Here is a 15,418-nt window from a genome sequence, read left to right as displayed (position 1 = left end):
CGTTTCCGAACGTGATTGAAAAAGATTTCGTACATTTTGACTAGTTTCGATATTTGACCAATCGTGTGGTTGTGGTTGGATGGGAAACGGAATTGTGTGATTAGCGAAGTGTACGTAAGACATGGAGCCGCAATTGTAGCTTGAAAATTGGAAGAATAATAGCGAAAATTCAGTGGATTTTGGATTTGGGCTGGGCCCCCGTAACGCCAACTGGGACACACACTTTCTCACTTAAAAAAAAATAAATAATCCAGACAGAAATTCAGATTTTCCAATCGAAGTTGATTACCCGTGATAAAAACATAATCAGCCAAAATTTGGGAAATATTAAAGATTTTACAATTTCAGCGTAAATGTTCTTTCAAAATTATCAAGATTACAAATGCCAAATTTTCCAAAATTCATAGTTTAGCCACAAATTTCAATTTCATAATATAGTTCCTAAATTCGTTGAAGTAATCGTTTTTTTTTTTATGTTTAATACTTAAGATTTGTAGTATTATTTCAGTCATAATCAAATACACAACTTAATATTAGATGGCCTTACAATATGATGTGTCTCTTAAAATATTCTTTATTTCTCTTGTCTCTTAAAATATTTGTTTAAATAGTCTTTTATGATTGAGCACACAGGTAATCGATTTACAAACTTAAAGTTAATGAATATATATATATATATATATGAAAATATATATACATATATACAGTCCGTTTATATTGCAGACGGTTCTCATACGGATCAGAGTATTGGTGACGGTTTTTTATAATATTGGTGACGATTTTTTAAAAAATCATCGTTAATATTATAAAAAATTGTCACTAATACTGCAATCTTCATACGAACCGTCCTCATCATAAAATTTCCGTACATATATATATACACACAGATGCAAAATATTTGCATTTACAAATCTATAATATGAGAATTTATAAGGTCCAAATGGTAAAAACTATATTACCAAAAAAAAAAATGATAAAAACTATTTAAAAAAAAAAACAATAATCCAAGTTTGAATATCATTTTCAATATTAAAAACAAAAATAGTACTTTTAAGCTTGATCCGATTATAAAATCATTCAAACTTGGATCATAGAAAAAAATAACAAATCCTTCCTTAGATGATAACAAAAAACTATGAAATGAAATATAGTGTTTCTTACAACTGAGCCTTACCAATGTACTTTTTCTCTAACTTTTTTTTTATTTTTTTATTTTTTCTGGGATGTACTTTTTCATTGACTCAGTAAAACAAATAACGCTGTAGCAAGGAGGACCATGAAAGCATTATTCACCAAAAAAAGTCGTGAAGTATAGTTGGGCATGGTAAGTATAATACTACAAGGATGCGACCAGTCAACTACATAATTTGTGGTGATCCAGCATTACCATAAGGTATGCGGTGGTCTAAAGTCCAGGTTTATTTTTATTTTCAAATATTTAAGATATGTTTAACCCTTTTTTTTTTTTAAACATTGTTTTCAAAATAAAAAATAAAAAAAATTTTAATTGTTTTTTTTTTCAAATAAAGGATGTTTGACAATTTAGAATTTCGAATCTATTATGGCACTTCTGTTACTTGATTCATTGGATGGTATTAAGTATTCAAATAGTTTTTATCTTTAAATACATTTAGGCAACTTTTGGATATGGAGGTCCATCTGGATATTTTTAATCCGGTCTCATTTGAGTAATTCAGAACCTCAATTTAGTTCGAATATTTTAAGACCTTAACATTGTCGGATGATATTATAAAGAAAGATTCAAATAACTTTTTATTATATTAAAATTATTTCCAAAATAAAATATTATTTTTTAATTTTTATTTTTGTATTGTTTTTGTTTTCAAAAATTGTTAACATAAAATAACGGTTAAAAACTTATATATGTTGTTTTAGAAAGCATGTTCCTATTTTGAAAAATAAAAACTGTTTTAAAAATAGTTGGTCAAACAAGCTTTATTTCCTATTCTTCCTTGTTTTCCAATTCCATCAATGATAATGAGAAGCTAGAAAACTTTTGGCATGTGGTTGGATTTCCTTTCAAGTATTCAAATTAGAGTAGTATTCGACAAACCAAAGTTCCTGTTTATATATTTGACTAATTATTTTGGTGTTGAATAGACATAAACCTTTGTTTAAAACAAAATTCTCAGCTTAAATTCCCTTATTTTCCAATATAAAAAATTATATAGTCCAACGTTATTCAAGAACCAAAATGACACACTTTATCAAAACTTTTTTTTAAAATATTTTGACACATATTTAAAAAAAAATAAAAATCACATGTACCCTTTTTTTTTTTTTGTTTTGGATAATAACTAATCGCATGTACTTAATTGCCCATCAATAAGGAAACCTGATTGGATTAATATATGTAAAAGTGCTTCTACGAAGGATAAAAGGCAATTTCCAATACTAGAAATAGTATATATGTACATAAAATCACGCAATTAGTACATAATAAAAGGATATTCCTAAATAAAAATACATAACAAATGATCCAACTCAAAAATAAATGGTTTCATTGTTGTCAACAAACAGTGACTTTGTGACTTTATCACTCACCCTTTTTTTTTTAATTTTTTTTGAAAAGAAACTTTAGTACTCACCTTTATTATGATTATTCCAACATTCAATTTTTATTTTTCTTATATAATATGTTGTTTGGAACGTCACATGGCTTATGACCAAACTCATCCATCATAAATGAATATATTTAATATTTGATCAAGCATTATAGATTTCAATTATAATAAACCTGTATTACAACTTTTTAAGCATGGAGGACAAAACTTTGAAATGGTTTTCTTATTACCCCTTTGATGTTAGTGTGTTTCTTGAATCTCGAGTTTTTTTTTAGAAATTTGTCGCCAATAAATATTACCTTCTCAAAAAAAAAAAATAATTTTTTTTTGGTGACTTTTTAATATGTTTGCAGCAGAATACCCAAAAAATTCCAGATAACTTTTTTGTAAGCAAATGGAAGGGATTTTGTTGAAAGCGAATAAATTCTCAAAGAATAATGATGCTCATTTCGGACAAATAAACAATCGGTGGGTTTGGACCATGAACGAAAGCTTAATTAATTACCAACATATATAGTTATATACAAAGGGACAAGAGCTTCCATTAATTGCAAACATGTACATATATATATATCAAGCAAGAAAATCAAATTCCCCATTAAAACCAATCTAATCCATGTTTGAATAATTCTTTTATATAACACAATTTGCCAGGTGACTATCCATGTTATTGCCAATTATGTATTAAAATCAAGGAAAAAAAAAAAAAATCGTTCATCACGTGTCAACTATTCATACTTCTTATCTCTATGGATATTTTGAGGGGGGAGAAAATGTTATAAAATATTTCATTCTTTTTAATAATTAATTAATTCGTCAACGTTGACATGGCAATCAATAATTGGTTACTTCGGATCCAATTTCATAAATCTTAACGAAGGAGAACCATCCTATGATTCCTACCTATCTTTATTATTTAAAATAATAATGCAAGGTCGCTTTCCTATACTTTTCTTTGGTTTGCAATTTCCAGCTAAAATTTGTCAATGTAGCTATCACTTTTTTTTTTTTTTTTTCCCTCCAGCAATCCAACCTCCACAATGGCCTATTCTCCAATCTAGAATCCAACCACTGTTCATATTTCCACTTTCTCTCTGTCCAGGAAAAAAAAAAAAGAAAAAGAAGAAGCGTGAAGAAAATGGCAACCCAGGCCATGTTTATAGGGATTTCTATTCTGAGTCTACTGTCTTATTCTGCTTTGTCATTTGCCAAAATTATATCTCCGAAGTTTCCGGCTTCAATTATCCCTCCAGAAAAACTGTCGGTTTCAAGAACAAGTAGTACTGGAAACAAGCTTTACAAAACCAAGTACTATACCCAGATACTGGATCATTTCAATTTCTATCCAAAAAGCTACCATACATTTCAACAGAGGTATTTGGTAAACGACACCTACTGGGGCGGCGCAAAGAAGAACGCTCCGATCTTTGTATACACCGGCAATGAAGGAGATATCGAATGGTTTGCCCAAAACACTGGATTTTTGTACGAAACGGCACCCCGTTTCAAAGCCCTTATTGTTTTCATCGAGGTAATATAATAATTATTAAAACTCCAAAAGTCTTCATTAATTAAAAAAAAACTCAATTTATTATTAAATTATGATCGCTTTGGCTTTTTGTTTGATAATTGAATACCCCTCGTGAGTGAGTTTTTTTTCAGCATCGGTTTTATGGCAAGTCTATACCATTTGGGGGCAACAAAGATGTGGCCTATAGCAACGCAAGCACGCTGGGGTACTTGAGCTCCACACAGGCGTTAGCTGATTACGCCACTTTGATAATCGATCTTAAGCAAAACTTAACAGCGACTGAGTCTCCCGTGGTGGTGTTCGGAGGCTCATATGGAGGAAGTATAACTTATTTCACATTTTATTATTATTATTATTATTATGTGATTTAAAATATAATATTGTCTCATATACTATAAATGATGATTACAATATGTAGAATGAATAAATGAGTGATTGGACTGTGCTTGAATGTGCAGTGCTGGCAGCATGGTTTAGATTGAAGTACCCGCACGTTGCCATTGGGGCTTTGGCGTCTTCTTCTCCAATCCTCAATTTCGAGAATTTAACGTCTCCATATGCCTTTAGCAATATTATCACTCAAGATTTTAGGGTCATCTCTCTCTCTCTCTCTCTATTTGTGTTTATCTCTTTTAGTTATTTCCATATTTGTCCCTGCTACATGACATTCAAGATAAGGTATATAATAAGATCATCGTTATGCACGTGTATATATATATATATAAAGCCCCATCTATAACAATATTTAATAATGTTCAAAGAAAGCAACGTTGTCAACAAAGTATTTTAAAATTTTTTTTTTCTTTTTTTTTTGGGGTAAAAGTTTGTTTTAGTGACAAATAACTTAATTGTAACAGTATTTTTGGTTTTTTTCTATTAGAGTGAAAGTGAGAATTGTTACAAAGTGATAAAAGAGTCGTGGCAACAGATAGAAGACACAGCAAAACGACCAAAGGGTCTCCAGCAACTCCGGAAATCTTTTAAAATATGCAGGTATATAATTAGGATAAAGATGGTATTTTAGTTCAATAGTTAGATGGTATTTTAGTTAAATAGTTGACTTTGATTTGAAATTCTCTATCTATTGCATTTGCATGAAGCCTGTCATTCTGATTTTTAAAAATAATATTCCCTACCCAAATAAATTATTACAACGTTGATCAATAATAGGAACTTAAATATAAAAATAAAAATAAAATAAAAAAACTGTATCACACCTTTTAATTAAATTAATTATAACGGTATTTTCAAAATAAATATATATAAGAGTTTATATATAAATGTGTGTGCTTTTGTGTTCATTATAGGAACTATATAGATGCAGATGCTCTTGGAGGTTGGCTTTCAACTGCTTATGTTTACACGGCCATGACAGATTATCCCACTCCCTCTAACTTTCTCAGTCCCTTGCCAGCTTATCCAGTGAAACAGGTACCAATAATACGACCTAAACAAATAATATATATATATATATATTTTATACAAGGAAAAAGTTTGGACTTGAAGGAAAAGGGTATAAATGTAATAATTGCTCGAAAGACATTTTGAAGTAAAGCTGGAACTTAATTGGTTGGTTGTATGGGTGGTTCAGATGTGTAAAGCAATTGATGATCCAGGGACCGGTAATGACACATTCGCGAAGTTGTATGGTGCGGCAAACGTCTACTATAACTACAGTGGAACTGCCACGTGTTTCAATCTTGACGATGACTCTGATCCTCATGGCCTCGGAGGATGGAGATGGCAGGTACTTAAGACACCCCTTGTTTCTCCCTAAGTTTCCGAGCTTTTACTGTTTTATTCTATGCATGCTCAGTCAGAAATTGTACTTTTTAAGCAGTTTTTGGATTTTCCCTTTTTTTCTTTTTTAAATAAAAAACTAGTTTTGGAATCGCATGCAACAATTTTTAATCGTAACCGTTTGATAATGTTTTTGACCAAAATATTGCGTGATCAAAACTTTTTTAGTACTACTGCAAAACTGCACTTTTTTATGAAAAGAAAAAGGAAAATTTTGACAGTTGATGATCTGCTAGTTGTCTTGAATGGACATCATCAGAGTTCTTCAAATTATGCATTATTACAGGAATAAGAATACTTTATATGGATGTTATTTATTTATTTATGTTTTCGTGATAAGATGTGATCTTATATAGAATGATTTTTTTGGTGAATAATCTTATATAGAGTGATGGAAGATGGTATCATTAGGCATTTATATACTGAATTTTTAAATTTTATGTGATATATTTTTGGTAAATTAAAAATATATATATATATATATATATTCACTCTGTCTGTAAAAATTTCAACGGCTTTCCATTTCATAAAGCTTATAATCTGTAGGATAATTATTAAATTCACGATCTTTTCCCCCTTTTTAAGTTTCAATTTAAAATTCGTCTCAAAATCCTTATTTCTGTTTACAATCCACTATTAAAAGGAGAAGCGCTATCTTAAGTTGGAATCAAAATCAGAGAGTATCCAAGACAATCATGTGTGTCACATGCCAAAAGAGATGGGTTTTAGGCTTGAAATTATATTCTATTAATTATGACCAATCATTGTTTTATTTGGAGCCTGCAAGGTGAACAAAAGGTAAACCAAAAGTTTCGATTATCATGATCTATTTGCTTTATGGCCCAGCTTTAGCATTCAAAAATCATTCATTTGCCGCCAGAGGTGACTAGTGAGGTGGATTTTGAGTACAAATTTTCATATATTGTGGTAAAACTCATGCTTCTAGCTCTTTTATTATTATTATTTTTTTATTATTGTGGCAATTTTCCTTTAGGCTTCCCCAACTTTTTAGATATTTGGGAAGAATTATTTTATTTCTGTTTAATGAAAAAATATTCAGCTTTTCTGAGTGAGAAACGTGGTATAGGCATGTACAGAGATGATATTGCCAACAGGAGCTAACAATGAGGAAAGCATATTTCCAGAGTCAGAGTGGCACTACAACGACAGTGCCTCCTCCTGCAAATATGCATTTGACATCGAGCCAAGGCGCAATTGGATCACTACTGAGTTTGGGGGCTATGTGGGTATTATCTAATTTCAGGTTGTTTTCTCTGGAAACTTTCAAACCTAACCTTAATAGTACTCTGCTGTTTTTGGAGCCAGGATATCCAAAGGGTTTTGAAAAGGTTTGGGAGCAATATTATCTTCTTTAATGGCTTAAGAGACCCATGGAGTGGTGGAGGGTATATGCATATATCTATATATGATTTCACTCACTTTTTTACACTGCAAATCTGTCTATATAATGCTAAATATATTCTCTGTTTTTGACAGGGTACTTAAGAATATATCCAGTACTATAGTTGCAATCGTAGCAAAGGAAGGTTAGAACTTGGAAGCATGGGACAATTGCAAACAAATAATAAATTAACTAAGAATAACAAATTATGTTTTAGTGCTTGAATATTTTTCCAATGCAAACGTTGATACTAATTTTTTTACTCTCATTTGCAGGTGCTCACCATGTAGATCTCAGGTTTTCCACCAAGGAAGATCCAGAATGGCTAAAAGACGTGAGGAAACAGGAGGTGAACATCATTCAAGGGTGGATCTCACGATATTACCATGACTTGGCTCATCTTTCTGTCTAAACATTCTTGCACTTTTGCTTAGTTATTAAAAGTCCATTTGGCTTATATGTCACACAGCACTAACCGATTCCTTAATTCTCATTTTTCTTAAATACAGACTGTCATTTGTATGAATTAAGGTGATAATAAAAAGACCATAACCAAATTAAAAAATGAAAACGAACTCAACAAAATAGAAATATTGGATCTTCCATCGTCTTGCCATTATAAATGAATACTAACATTGTCCATCATATTAATTAGGATAGCCCATTGATAAAAATCTGTCTGCTCCGAGAATGATACAATTCACATTAATGCACCCCCCATATATATATATATATATATATATAATGATTGATTTTAATAAATTACCTACTAATAATATATTCTGATTAATTAAACCCAAACACTGTAATTTCATGCATGCATTGCCAATGAAAAAGGGGGTAGTCCAACCTAAACATTAATTTTAGAGATCGGAACCGATGGCAAAGTGGCCTGAAGCACCCCCCAAAAAAAAAACAAAAAAACAAAAAAGGTGCAGCCTGAAGCGCAAAGTTGGTCACCAACATGACAAACAACCCAGTTATCTTCTTCCTCTCCATCCCCACTTTCTCTAATTTGGTTGGGCCTTTCCATTGATTCAATTTAAAAACTTTTATTAGCTACCTAACCGGAACTCTGAGAGAGAGAAACCATGGTAATATTAGTTAGGACATGTCTGATTATATTGGGATAAGAAGCAGATAGGTGCAGTTCTACCGTCAAATTTAGGCTGGGACTAGACAGGTCGGTTCTTTTTATCCAAAATTCCGCAAACTGGGTTTTGTCATTTAATTTATTCAGACTACAAAGTTGACAATATAATAAACAACAAAAACCACCTGAGAAAGCTATGGCATTCACCTGTAGAGGACCAGACACATCCGAGTGACATCTTGTATTAAGATTCCTGACGAAGTTCTTCAGCCATGGAAATGTTTAATTCCCATAAAAGCCAAAAGGAACCGCCTTTCACAAGAACAGAAAGGCTAACACTGATATCACAATCTTTTCCTAAACATACATGTTATAATACATGAAGTACACTAACAAGCAAAGAATTAAATTAGTCACAGCTTAAGTTTGATATTCTTCATATGCTTCCAAAAGCCACTTACCATTCAAGGTAATGGACTCGGCTGACCATGTCTCACCAAAGTCTTCCAAAACTCTTCTTTGCTGTCAAAAAACAGATCAAATGAGATTTGCAAGACAAAATGATTCAGAAACTAATTTCAACATCCAAACATTCAGTATAATTCAAGATAAAGTAAATGTTTAATTTAGAGCAGAATTACTAATGACCTATCTTTTCACTAAATAATTCCCGTTAAAGTTATATTAAATTTATCTATTTCATTCCCTATTGTTCTTGAACCCGCATATCCATGTGCTCAGTTCTCATACTTTAAGAGCACCATGTTCACAGATGTTTTTTCCCCCTTATTTTGAATTGATTTGGCCCTCCAATCGGCCGCTCGGTGCATGATAATAAGCCAAATAGTGTCATGAGTAGGCACATGCCCCTTGCATTATTGTACATTAATGGCTGTATAATGTAAGAGCCATTAGCCTATTTCATTAATTTTCAGAAATTAACAGTTTAGTAATTGCTTTAATTCAGAGGCTAGTCACATTGAGAAATCGAGTCAACTTAGAAGCATATAAATTATCAACAAAAATAAAAAAGACAATGAAATGCCATGGTAATGAACAAATAAGAAAGTGCATACCTCTTAAACTATTCTAGCAGCACAAGTTAGCGATGTCCATCTTCATCCAAATATACCCGTAAGCAAACCATTAGTGAAAGAAACCTCTGCACTTTGACGAACCACATAGACACTTTTTATCCCTGTGGCCTTTGTCATATGGGACCATCCCATAATCATATGTCAACTCTGTCAAAGGAGGAATGTGTCTGATGGCATAGAAAGCAATATGAAGATCAGATTCACTTTTATTTTCACGTAAAACAGGCTGCCAAAGCACATTTGGAGAACAGCTGTGATTCATGAAACGAGCAACATTCCCAAAATATTTTGCACTTATCGTGAGGGGAAATGGGATCTTCTGATCCTTAACAGAGTCACCAGGCAGAACTCCCACTGGCTGACGACTGCGGGTAGCATCAAAAATATAATCATCCTCAATTTCACCAACAAGAAGCTCGTCTACCTTAGAATGATCAATAACTTCCCCTGCATATTCACATATAAAACTACCAGCACGAATGGGGTCCCAAGACCTCAGACCCCAACCTCTATCTTTAGTTTTAAAAACCTCCAAACGAATTTTCAGCCCACTTTGCGACACTCGGTTTCGGCAATTTGGAGGGCATTGACAAGAAAAGCCGCATTCATGTACTAAGGATTTCTGGTTCACAAGATACCCATTTGCAGTGTATGGGAGCCAGTCATTGTTTTTCTGAATGCAAAGGCAGTTGGAATTACCAGGTAAACATCCACCAATGCAAATACACCCAGCAGAAGGTTCAGTTATATTTACTGGTTTTGAATATTTCAGACTAGAAATATACGTGAAGTGTGCAGGACCTTTCTCATTATCAACATCATTTACCAAAGAAACAGGCACATTTTCTGCCCCTGAAGTAAGATCCGGCAATATAACACCAATCCTTGAAGTATCTCCTCTCCATTTTTCAATTGATTTCCATACCGCAAATGCTTCTGGCTGCCCAGGCAACCTGACCAACTTATACTTAAAAACATTGTTACCACCCTTTCCTTTTTCTGTCCATGATTCATGGATCTTATACAAACCATCATAGACATATATCTTCCCGGTCGGATTTGCTAGGTCTTTTATACCTCGAATTACTCTTACATTATTAGCCCGATGCAAACTTCTCTCAAGAGCAAGATTACCTCTTTCAAGCTTCTGGTCTGTTATTTCTTTGTCTTTCCTGCCACTGCCAGCATTACCACCTTGGCCACTGTAAACCAGCACATCTGCATCCTCTGCATAATCTTCATACCCTCCAGATGAAACAATGCTCACTGCTAAAGGCTCTTCTTCACTGTTCTTGGCACCACCCACGTAATCAATTCCAGCCATACTCGGGGAATGAATTCCAACTAAGCACAACTCCATTCGAAAAAAGAAAATATCCCCAACTTCAACGCCTGGTACAGCTCCGATCCTCTTCTGGATATTTGTCCGAACTCCCTTGCTCAAGAAAAGTGTACCTGCTTTTAGATCAGGGCGTCTTATAATTCCTGGATTTGCTTCCTTTGCTTCTTCAATTTGTGAAAGCCTTCTACGAAACAAGTCATAGACCATGAGTATATATACAACCGTTTCCCGGTCACCATCAGATTTCCGGCATGTATCATTAAATGACGTGAGAATCTTGTCAACTAACAAATCTATGTTAACATCAGGAGAGACAACAACGATGTCCCCGCTAGCCCTTGTCCTCTTCTGGGACCTACCCTTTGGCCTCACTGCCTTAGTTGTATCTTCGACATCATTAACATTCAAATATGAAGAACTCTGATTTTGGCTTGTACCATACTCATCGACCTCTATAACTGCACTTCGACTTCTAGTTACCCTTCTAGATGACCCAGTACCCCCATTTGTAGGCCCTGTCTGTCGAATTGGGGTTGCCCCAGCTGTTGATGGGGGTGGTGTCCTAAATGAATTTATTGGCACTGCATTTGATATTGGATTATTGAAGTCAAAAGGAACATTCTGATCAGGGACACTGCTTGGATTATGTAGTGGATCTTGTTCAGGCAATTTTTGATTCTCTGAAGTACTCACAAACGGGTAAAAGGGGGAAAACCCAGGAGGGAAAGGGCCAGATGGAGAAGCACAGACAAAGGGAGCAGGTCCTTGAGGAGTGGAAAATGAAGAAAAATTAGGTGCTGATGGGAACACTGGAACAAGGGTCCTCAACGGCTTCACATCCAAAACTCTGGATTTATCAAATGACCGAGAAGAAGGAATTGAATCTTGACCCAAACTTTGCTCCATTAAATATTTGAAGGCTACACTAGCAAGTTTCTGCTCCCTTCTCTTCTTCTATTGTTTCTTGATATTATAAGTTATAGGCAAGTTACCTCTACAAAAACAATAGGAGCAGTGGCAGCACATTTGTTAGACCATGAAAATATGAAGATACCAACTGCATAAAACCTATCAGGAGCAAAAACTTCAAAGAATGCTAAAATAACAAGGTTGGGATACAAAATAAGTCCTGCACCATTCAAATCACCAAGATTACTAAATCCATGCATCAAAGAAAAAGGTAACATAAAAGAAACCCTTGAAATTTGGCATAAATAGCACTAAGCAAACTAGAAATGGAGGACAAAGCATGGCAGCCTATAAGAATTTAGATAGCTCAAAAAATTATATATAAAACAAAACATAGAAGCCAAACTTTGTTATTTCAGCTCCGTCAAATTGAGAATTTCTCACTTTTTTCACCATTTGAAACTTAAAACTACATTTGCCTAAATTTAAAGTTTACTCAGGTTTGTCAGCAATCAAACAAAGGGACGGATAGATTATCCTAACCAAGTGAAAACTTTACCTGAAAACCAGAAAGAAAAGCAGGATCTTGCCAAGGAGGCACATCCAAAGCAGCAAACCCAGCAAGGCAAATAACAGAATTAGAGCAACTTTTTGCAACTCATACATATGTACAGGCAACTAAAAGGAGAACAAAATTTTCAAGTACATTTTAACATTTTAAAAAGAAAGTAAAACAGCATCGGAAATGGAACAATCAGGATCGGAAAAATATTGCAAAATAAAACTTAAAAAGCACAGGATTCCACCGCCTGAAAATGAAACCCAAAACGCAACATGCCATACATACAACCATCCATGGAAACAAAGACTTCAAATTGAAGGGCAATAAAACAAGGGAAACGCTCCTCAGCATAGCAATGAAAGTTTAAGGGTATGTTTGACGAAACTTGCACTCCCACATGGTAATTGTAGGCCTATGCACTGCAAGGTAGTGAGTGTCACAAAACTCATGCATTATGGATGAGGTGTGACCTATAGAATGATTTAAAACAATACTAATTCTCAAGAATAGAATTAGAGACCATTGGGATTAGATTATCAACCTAGGGCACAAATCAAGCGTTTGCATTAAAAAACCCATTTGCTTTCACAGAAAACAAATATCCAGGAAATATTTCAAACAAGAATACGTTTATTTCAGGCAAAGAAAATCTTTAAGGGCGAAGGAAACCAGTAGCCTAAAAAAACTGATTGGCCTATCAGCTAAACCAAACAAATTAAAAGAGCCCGGCAGTTTTTAAAGCTTCAAAATTAATTCCCATCATATGAAAAATGTCTATAAAACCTAAAAAAGAAAAAAAAAAGAAAAAAAAGAAAAAAAAAGAGGGGGGCCAAAATTACCTGAAAGTAGCTCCGAATCCCCCAATTCAAACCACAGGAACCTGAAAAAAAAAAATATATATATATATATATATATATATAAAAGAGAAAAAGACAGTCGTAGAGAGATAATATTTTACATAGCGGCATGGTTAAGCTTCCTTCTACATCAAGTAGAACGATCAAGCACATCAGAAATAAGATAGAAAAAAACAAAGCAGACGCAAAAAAGTGAAGTCAAATCCCGAAACTATCCCTCTAATCCCCATGCATGACAAAAGCTCAATGCATGTAGATTGTAGTTGAATTCAACTTCGGGGGTTATTGTGGAATCCAATCAAACCCAAATATGGCTACTTTTCCTTTTTAAAACAGAAGACTCGAGGATAATAATTACCCAACTAGGATAATTGGCTCCTAATATACGACCCCAAAAGTCCAAGACTCGGAAACTAACTTCTCTCATAGATCGCTTTTCTTCTGGACAGCTTCGAACAATTGTGTTTTTCAGCAACCGAAATTCGATACCTACAACCAACCTCTCTCTCTCTCTCTCTCTCTCTCTCTCTCTCTCTTTTCTAGCAGTTTTGCCTAAATACCTCCCTATCCAGTACAATCATTAAAAGCTCCAGAAACAAAATCAATTTGAAACCGTACCTAAAATTGAAACCCTACTCTTTGAAAATCTTTGTAATTCAGCAAAGGAGCTAAGGGTTCTCTGATCAGAGAGCTCGGAATCTGTACAGCGCATGCAACCGCATTTCCCCTTCCGCGAAGGAGGTGAAGATCATGGTCCCTTTTTCATAACCCAAAAACAAGCCCATCTTTTCCCTGTTCCTTCGGGGCAAATCGAGGAGGAGGGGTCTTCTTGGGCCTTGTGGACCACACACTACTAGGCCCTTCTGGCCCCACATCTAAAACCCACCACCCCTTACAGCCATGCATCAAAGTCCAATACCCACGTGTCGGTGACCCAATTGCATGGTATCACCATCTTCCGGTAGAGAGCAAACGGAGCAACCGTAGGGGATGACGAGATGAACAAAAAAAAAAAATAATTATTATTATAATAACAATAAAAAATTTGGGAGTTTGGGTTGGGGCCCACTTGGTGAACTAAAATACGTAATATTGCGGGCCCTAGGTGTTGGGCCCCTCAAAACCCGCATGCGTTTTGATTTTTTGGGAGCTCATTTCATCAGCCATTTAAGGGCAGGCCACAAAGCCAGAAAACACAGGAGACATGGCGATTTCTATATAGTTTTAGGTGTTACAGGTTTTCAGTGATTTTTCAGCCTAGTCTGTGGCTGTGATCGAGTTTCATTCTGATTGGAATGCCTTGGGAAATTGTTCAGTTTCTTTTAACTATTTTTTTCTTTTCTTTTTATTTAATGGACTTTTTATTTTATTTTATTATGTTTTGGATAGGAAAGATGCCAGTTAGCTTATGCTTTATATTTTAGGGTGACTTCAGAATGTCATAAACAAATATAAATTATAATATATGGCTGTTTATGATGCATTTATAGTAGGCCGCTGAAGATTGAAAAAGAGAAAAGACAAAAAAAGGAGAAGATTGGTGTTTTGGGACGTTTTTTGAATTGTTGAATTATGTTATGTCTGCAGACCAATAAATAATTTCTTGGGCATATCATTTTGGTCTGGTATATGTCAGATCTTTTGCCGAATTTTTATATGCTTTTGAACATATAAAATTTTCTAAAAAAAATAACATCGACAGGAGTACTTTATTCCAACTACTTTCACCTGCTTTCATTAAGCATGCTTGGCCATCTTCACCTCCATGCAATAACATTTCTAAAATGCAATGATTTTTTATGTTATTAATTAGCTCTAAGTACAATAATTATTTGAAGGTCAATGTGTAAATATATCCATATGCAAGTTATTTTGTCTATGATTCTGGACGAACTTTTTTCATTTAGATCAATAATAGGATGGTAATATACTGCCTATTACGGTAATAAGATGATTCTGAACAAACAAGTTTGTTCATAATTTTGGATAAAAGATTCATTGAATATATATACATTGCATATACGTATTGTAGATTTGCTTGTGCCATGTGGCACTTCTGCTAGAACTCTTTGATTCTGATGACTTAAAACTAGCATAATGTTATTAAATGACCTAAAGGCCAAAAAACCTAGATTACTTCCCCTCAACAAATGATAGTCTACTTAAATTAATCAGAGCTATATATATATATATATATATTATCATATATGTTTTGAAACCATCGTTATAGGTTGATGAAG

General features: G+C 33.9%; 2 protein-coding genes across 5 annotated transcripts; one reads left to right on the top strand and one right to left on the bottom strand.

Moving 5' to 3' along the window:
- The first annotated feature begins 3,653 nt into the window (after window positions 1-3,653).
- On the top strand, window positions 3,654-7,923 carry LOC107415016 (uncharacterized). Its single transcript, XM_048466169.2, has 10 exons — window positions 3,654-4,116; window positions 4,248-4,437; window positions 4,575-4,708; window positions 4,997-5,109; window positions 5,424-5,547; window positions 5,708-5,863; window positions 7,004-7,159; window positions 7,243-7,322; window positions 7,414-7,463; window positions 7,594-7,923. The coding sequence occupies exons 1-10, from the start codon at window positions 3,724-3,726 to the stop codon at window positions 7,728-7,730; spliced, it is 1,533 nt and encodes a 510-aa protein (XP_048322126.2). The 5' UTR covers window positions 3,654-3,723; the 3' UTR covers window positions 7,731-7,923.
- A 658-nt stretch (window positions 7,924-8,581) lies between these two features.
- Window positions 8,582-14,616, bottom strand: LOC107415080 (histone-lysine N-methyltransferase, H3 lysine-9 specific SUVH1). 4 transcript variants are annotated; one of them, XM_048466166.2, is made up of 5 exons: window positions 13,797-14,613; window positions 13,161-13,201; window positions 12,319-12,344; window positions 9,488-11,844; window positions 8,582-8,933 (listed from the first exon to the last, which is right to left on the bottom strand). In XM_048466166.2, exon 4 carries the CDS (start codon window positions 11,754-11,756, stop codon window positions 9,558-9,560), a length of 2,199 nt encoding a protein of 732 aa, XP_048322123.2. In that variant the 5' UTR covers window positions 11,757-11,844; window positions 12,319-12,344; window positions 13,161-13,201; window positions 13,797-14,613; the 3' UTR covers window positions 8,582-8,933; window positions 9,488-9,557. The 4 variants fall into 4 exon arrangements, with proteins under 4 accessions (XP_048322123.2, XP_048322125.2, XP_048322122.2 ...); XM_048466168.2 differs by lacking the exon at window positions 12,319-12,344 and having other exon boundaries at window positions 8,582-8,928; window positions 13,797-14,616; XM_048466165.2 differs by lacking the exon at window positions 12,319-12,344 and having other exon boundaries at window positions 13,797-14,612.
- Window positions 14,617-15,418: the final 802 nt, after the last annotated feature.

Source organism: Ziziphus jujuba, chromosome 11 (genome assembly GCF_031755915.1).
Source record: "Ziziphus jujuba cultivar Dongzao chromosome 11, ASM3175591v1".
In the NCBI taxonomy this organism is placed as follows: Eukaryota; Viridiplantae; Streptophyta; class Magnoliopsida; order Rosales; family Rhamnaceae; genus Ziziphus; species Ziziphus jujuba.
Note: the sequence above shows the minus strand (reverse complement) of the source record. Positions and strands in the feature narration are given on the sequence as shown.

Excerpts from the sequence above, each read along its gene's own strand:
- LOC107415080 (XM_048466168.2), bottom strand. The coding sequence starts at position 11,756 with ATGGAGCAAAGTTTGGGTCAAGATTCAATTCCTTCTTCTCGGTCATTT.
- LOC107415016 (XM_048466169.2), top strand. The coding sequence starts at position 3,724 with ATGGCAACCCAGGCCATGTTTATAGGGATTTCTATTCTGAGTCTACTG. Across the intron at positions 4,709-4,996 it reads TTATCACTCAAGATTTTAGG|AGTGAAAGTGAGAATTGTTA; the intron begins GTCATCTCTCTC and ends TTTTTCTATTAG. Across the intron at positions 5,548-5,707 it reads CAGCTTATCCAGTGAAACAG|ATGTGTAAAGCAATTGATGA; the intron begins GTACCAATAATA and ends TGGGTGGTTCAG.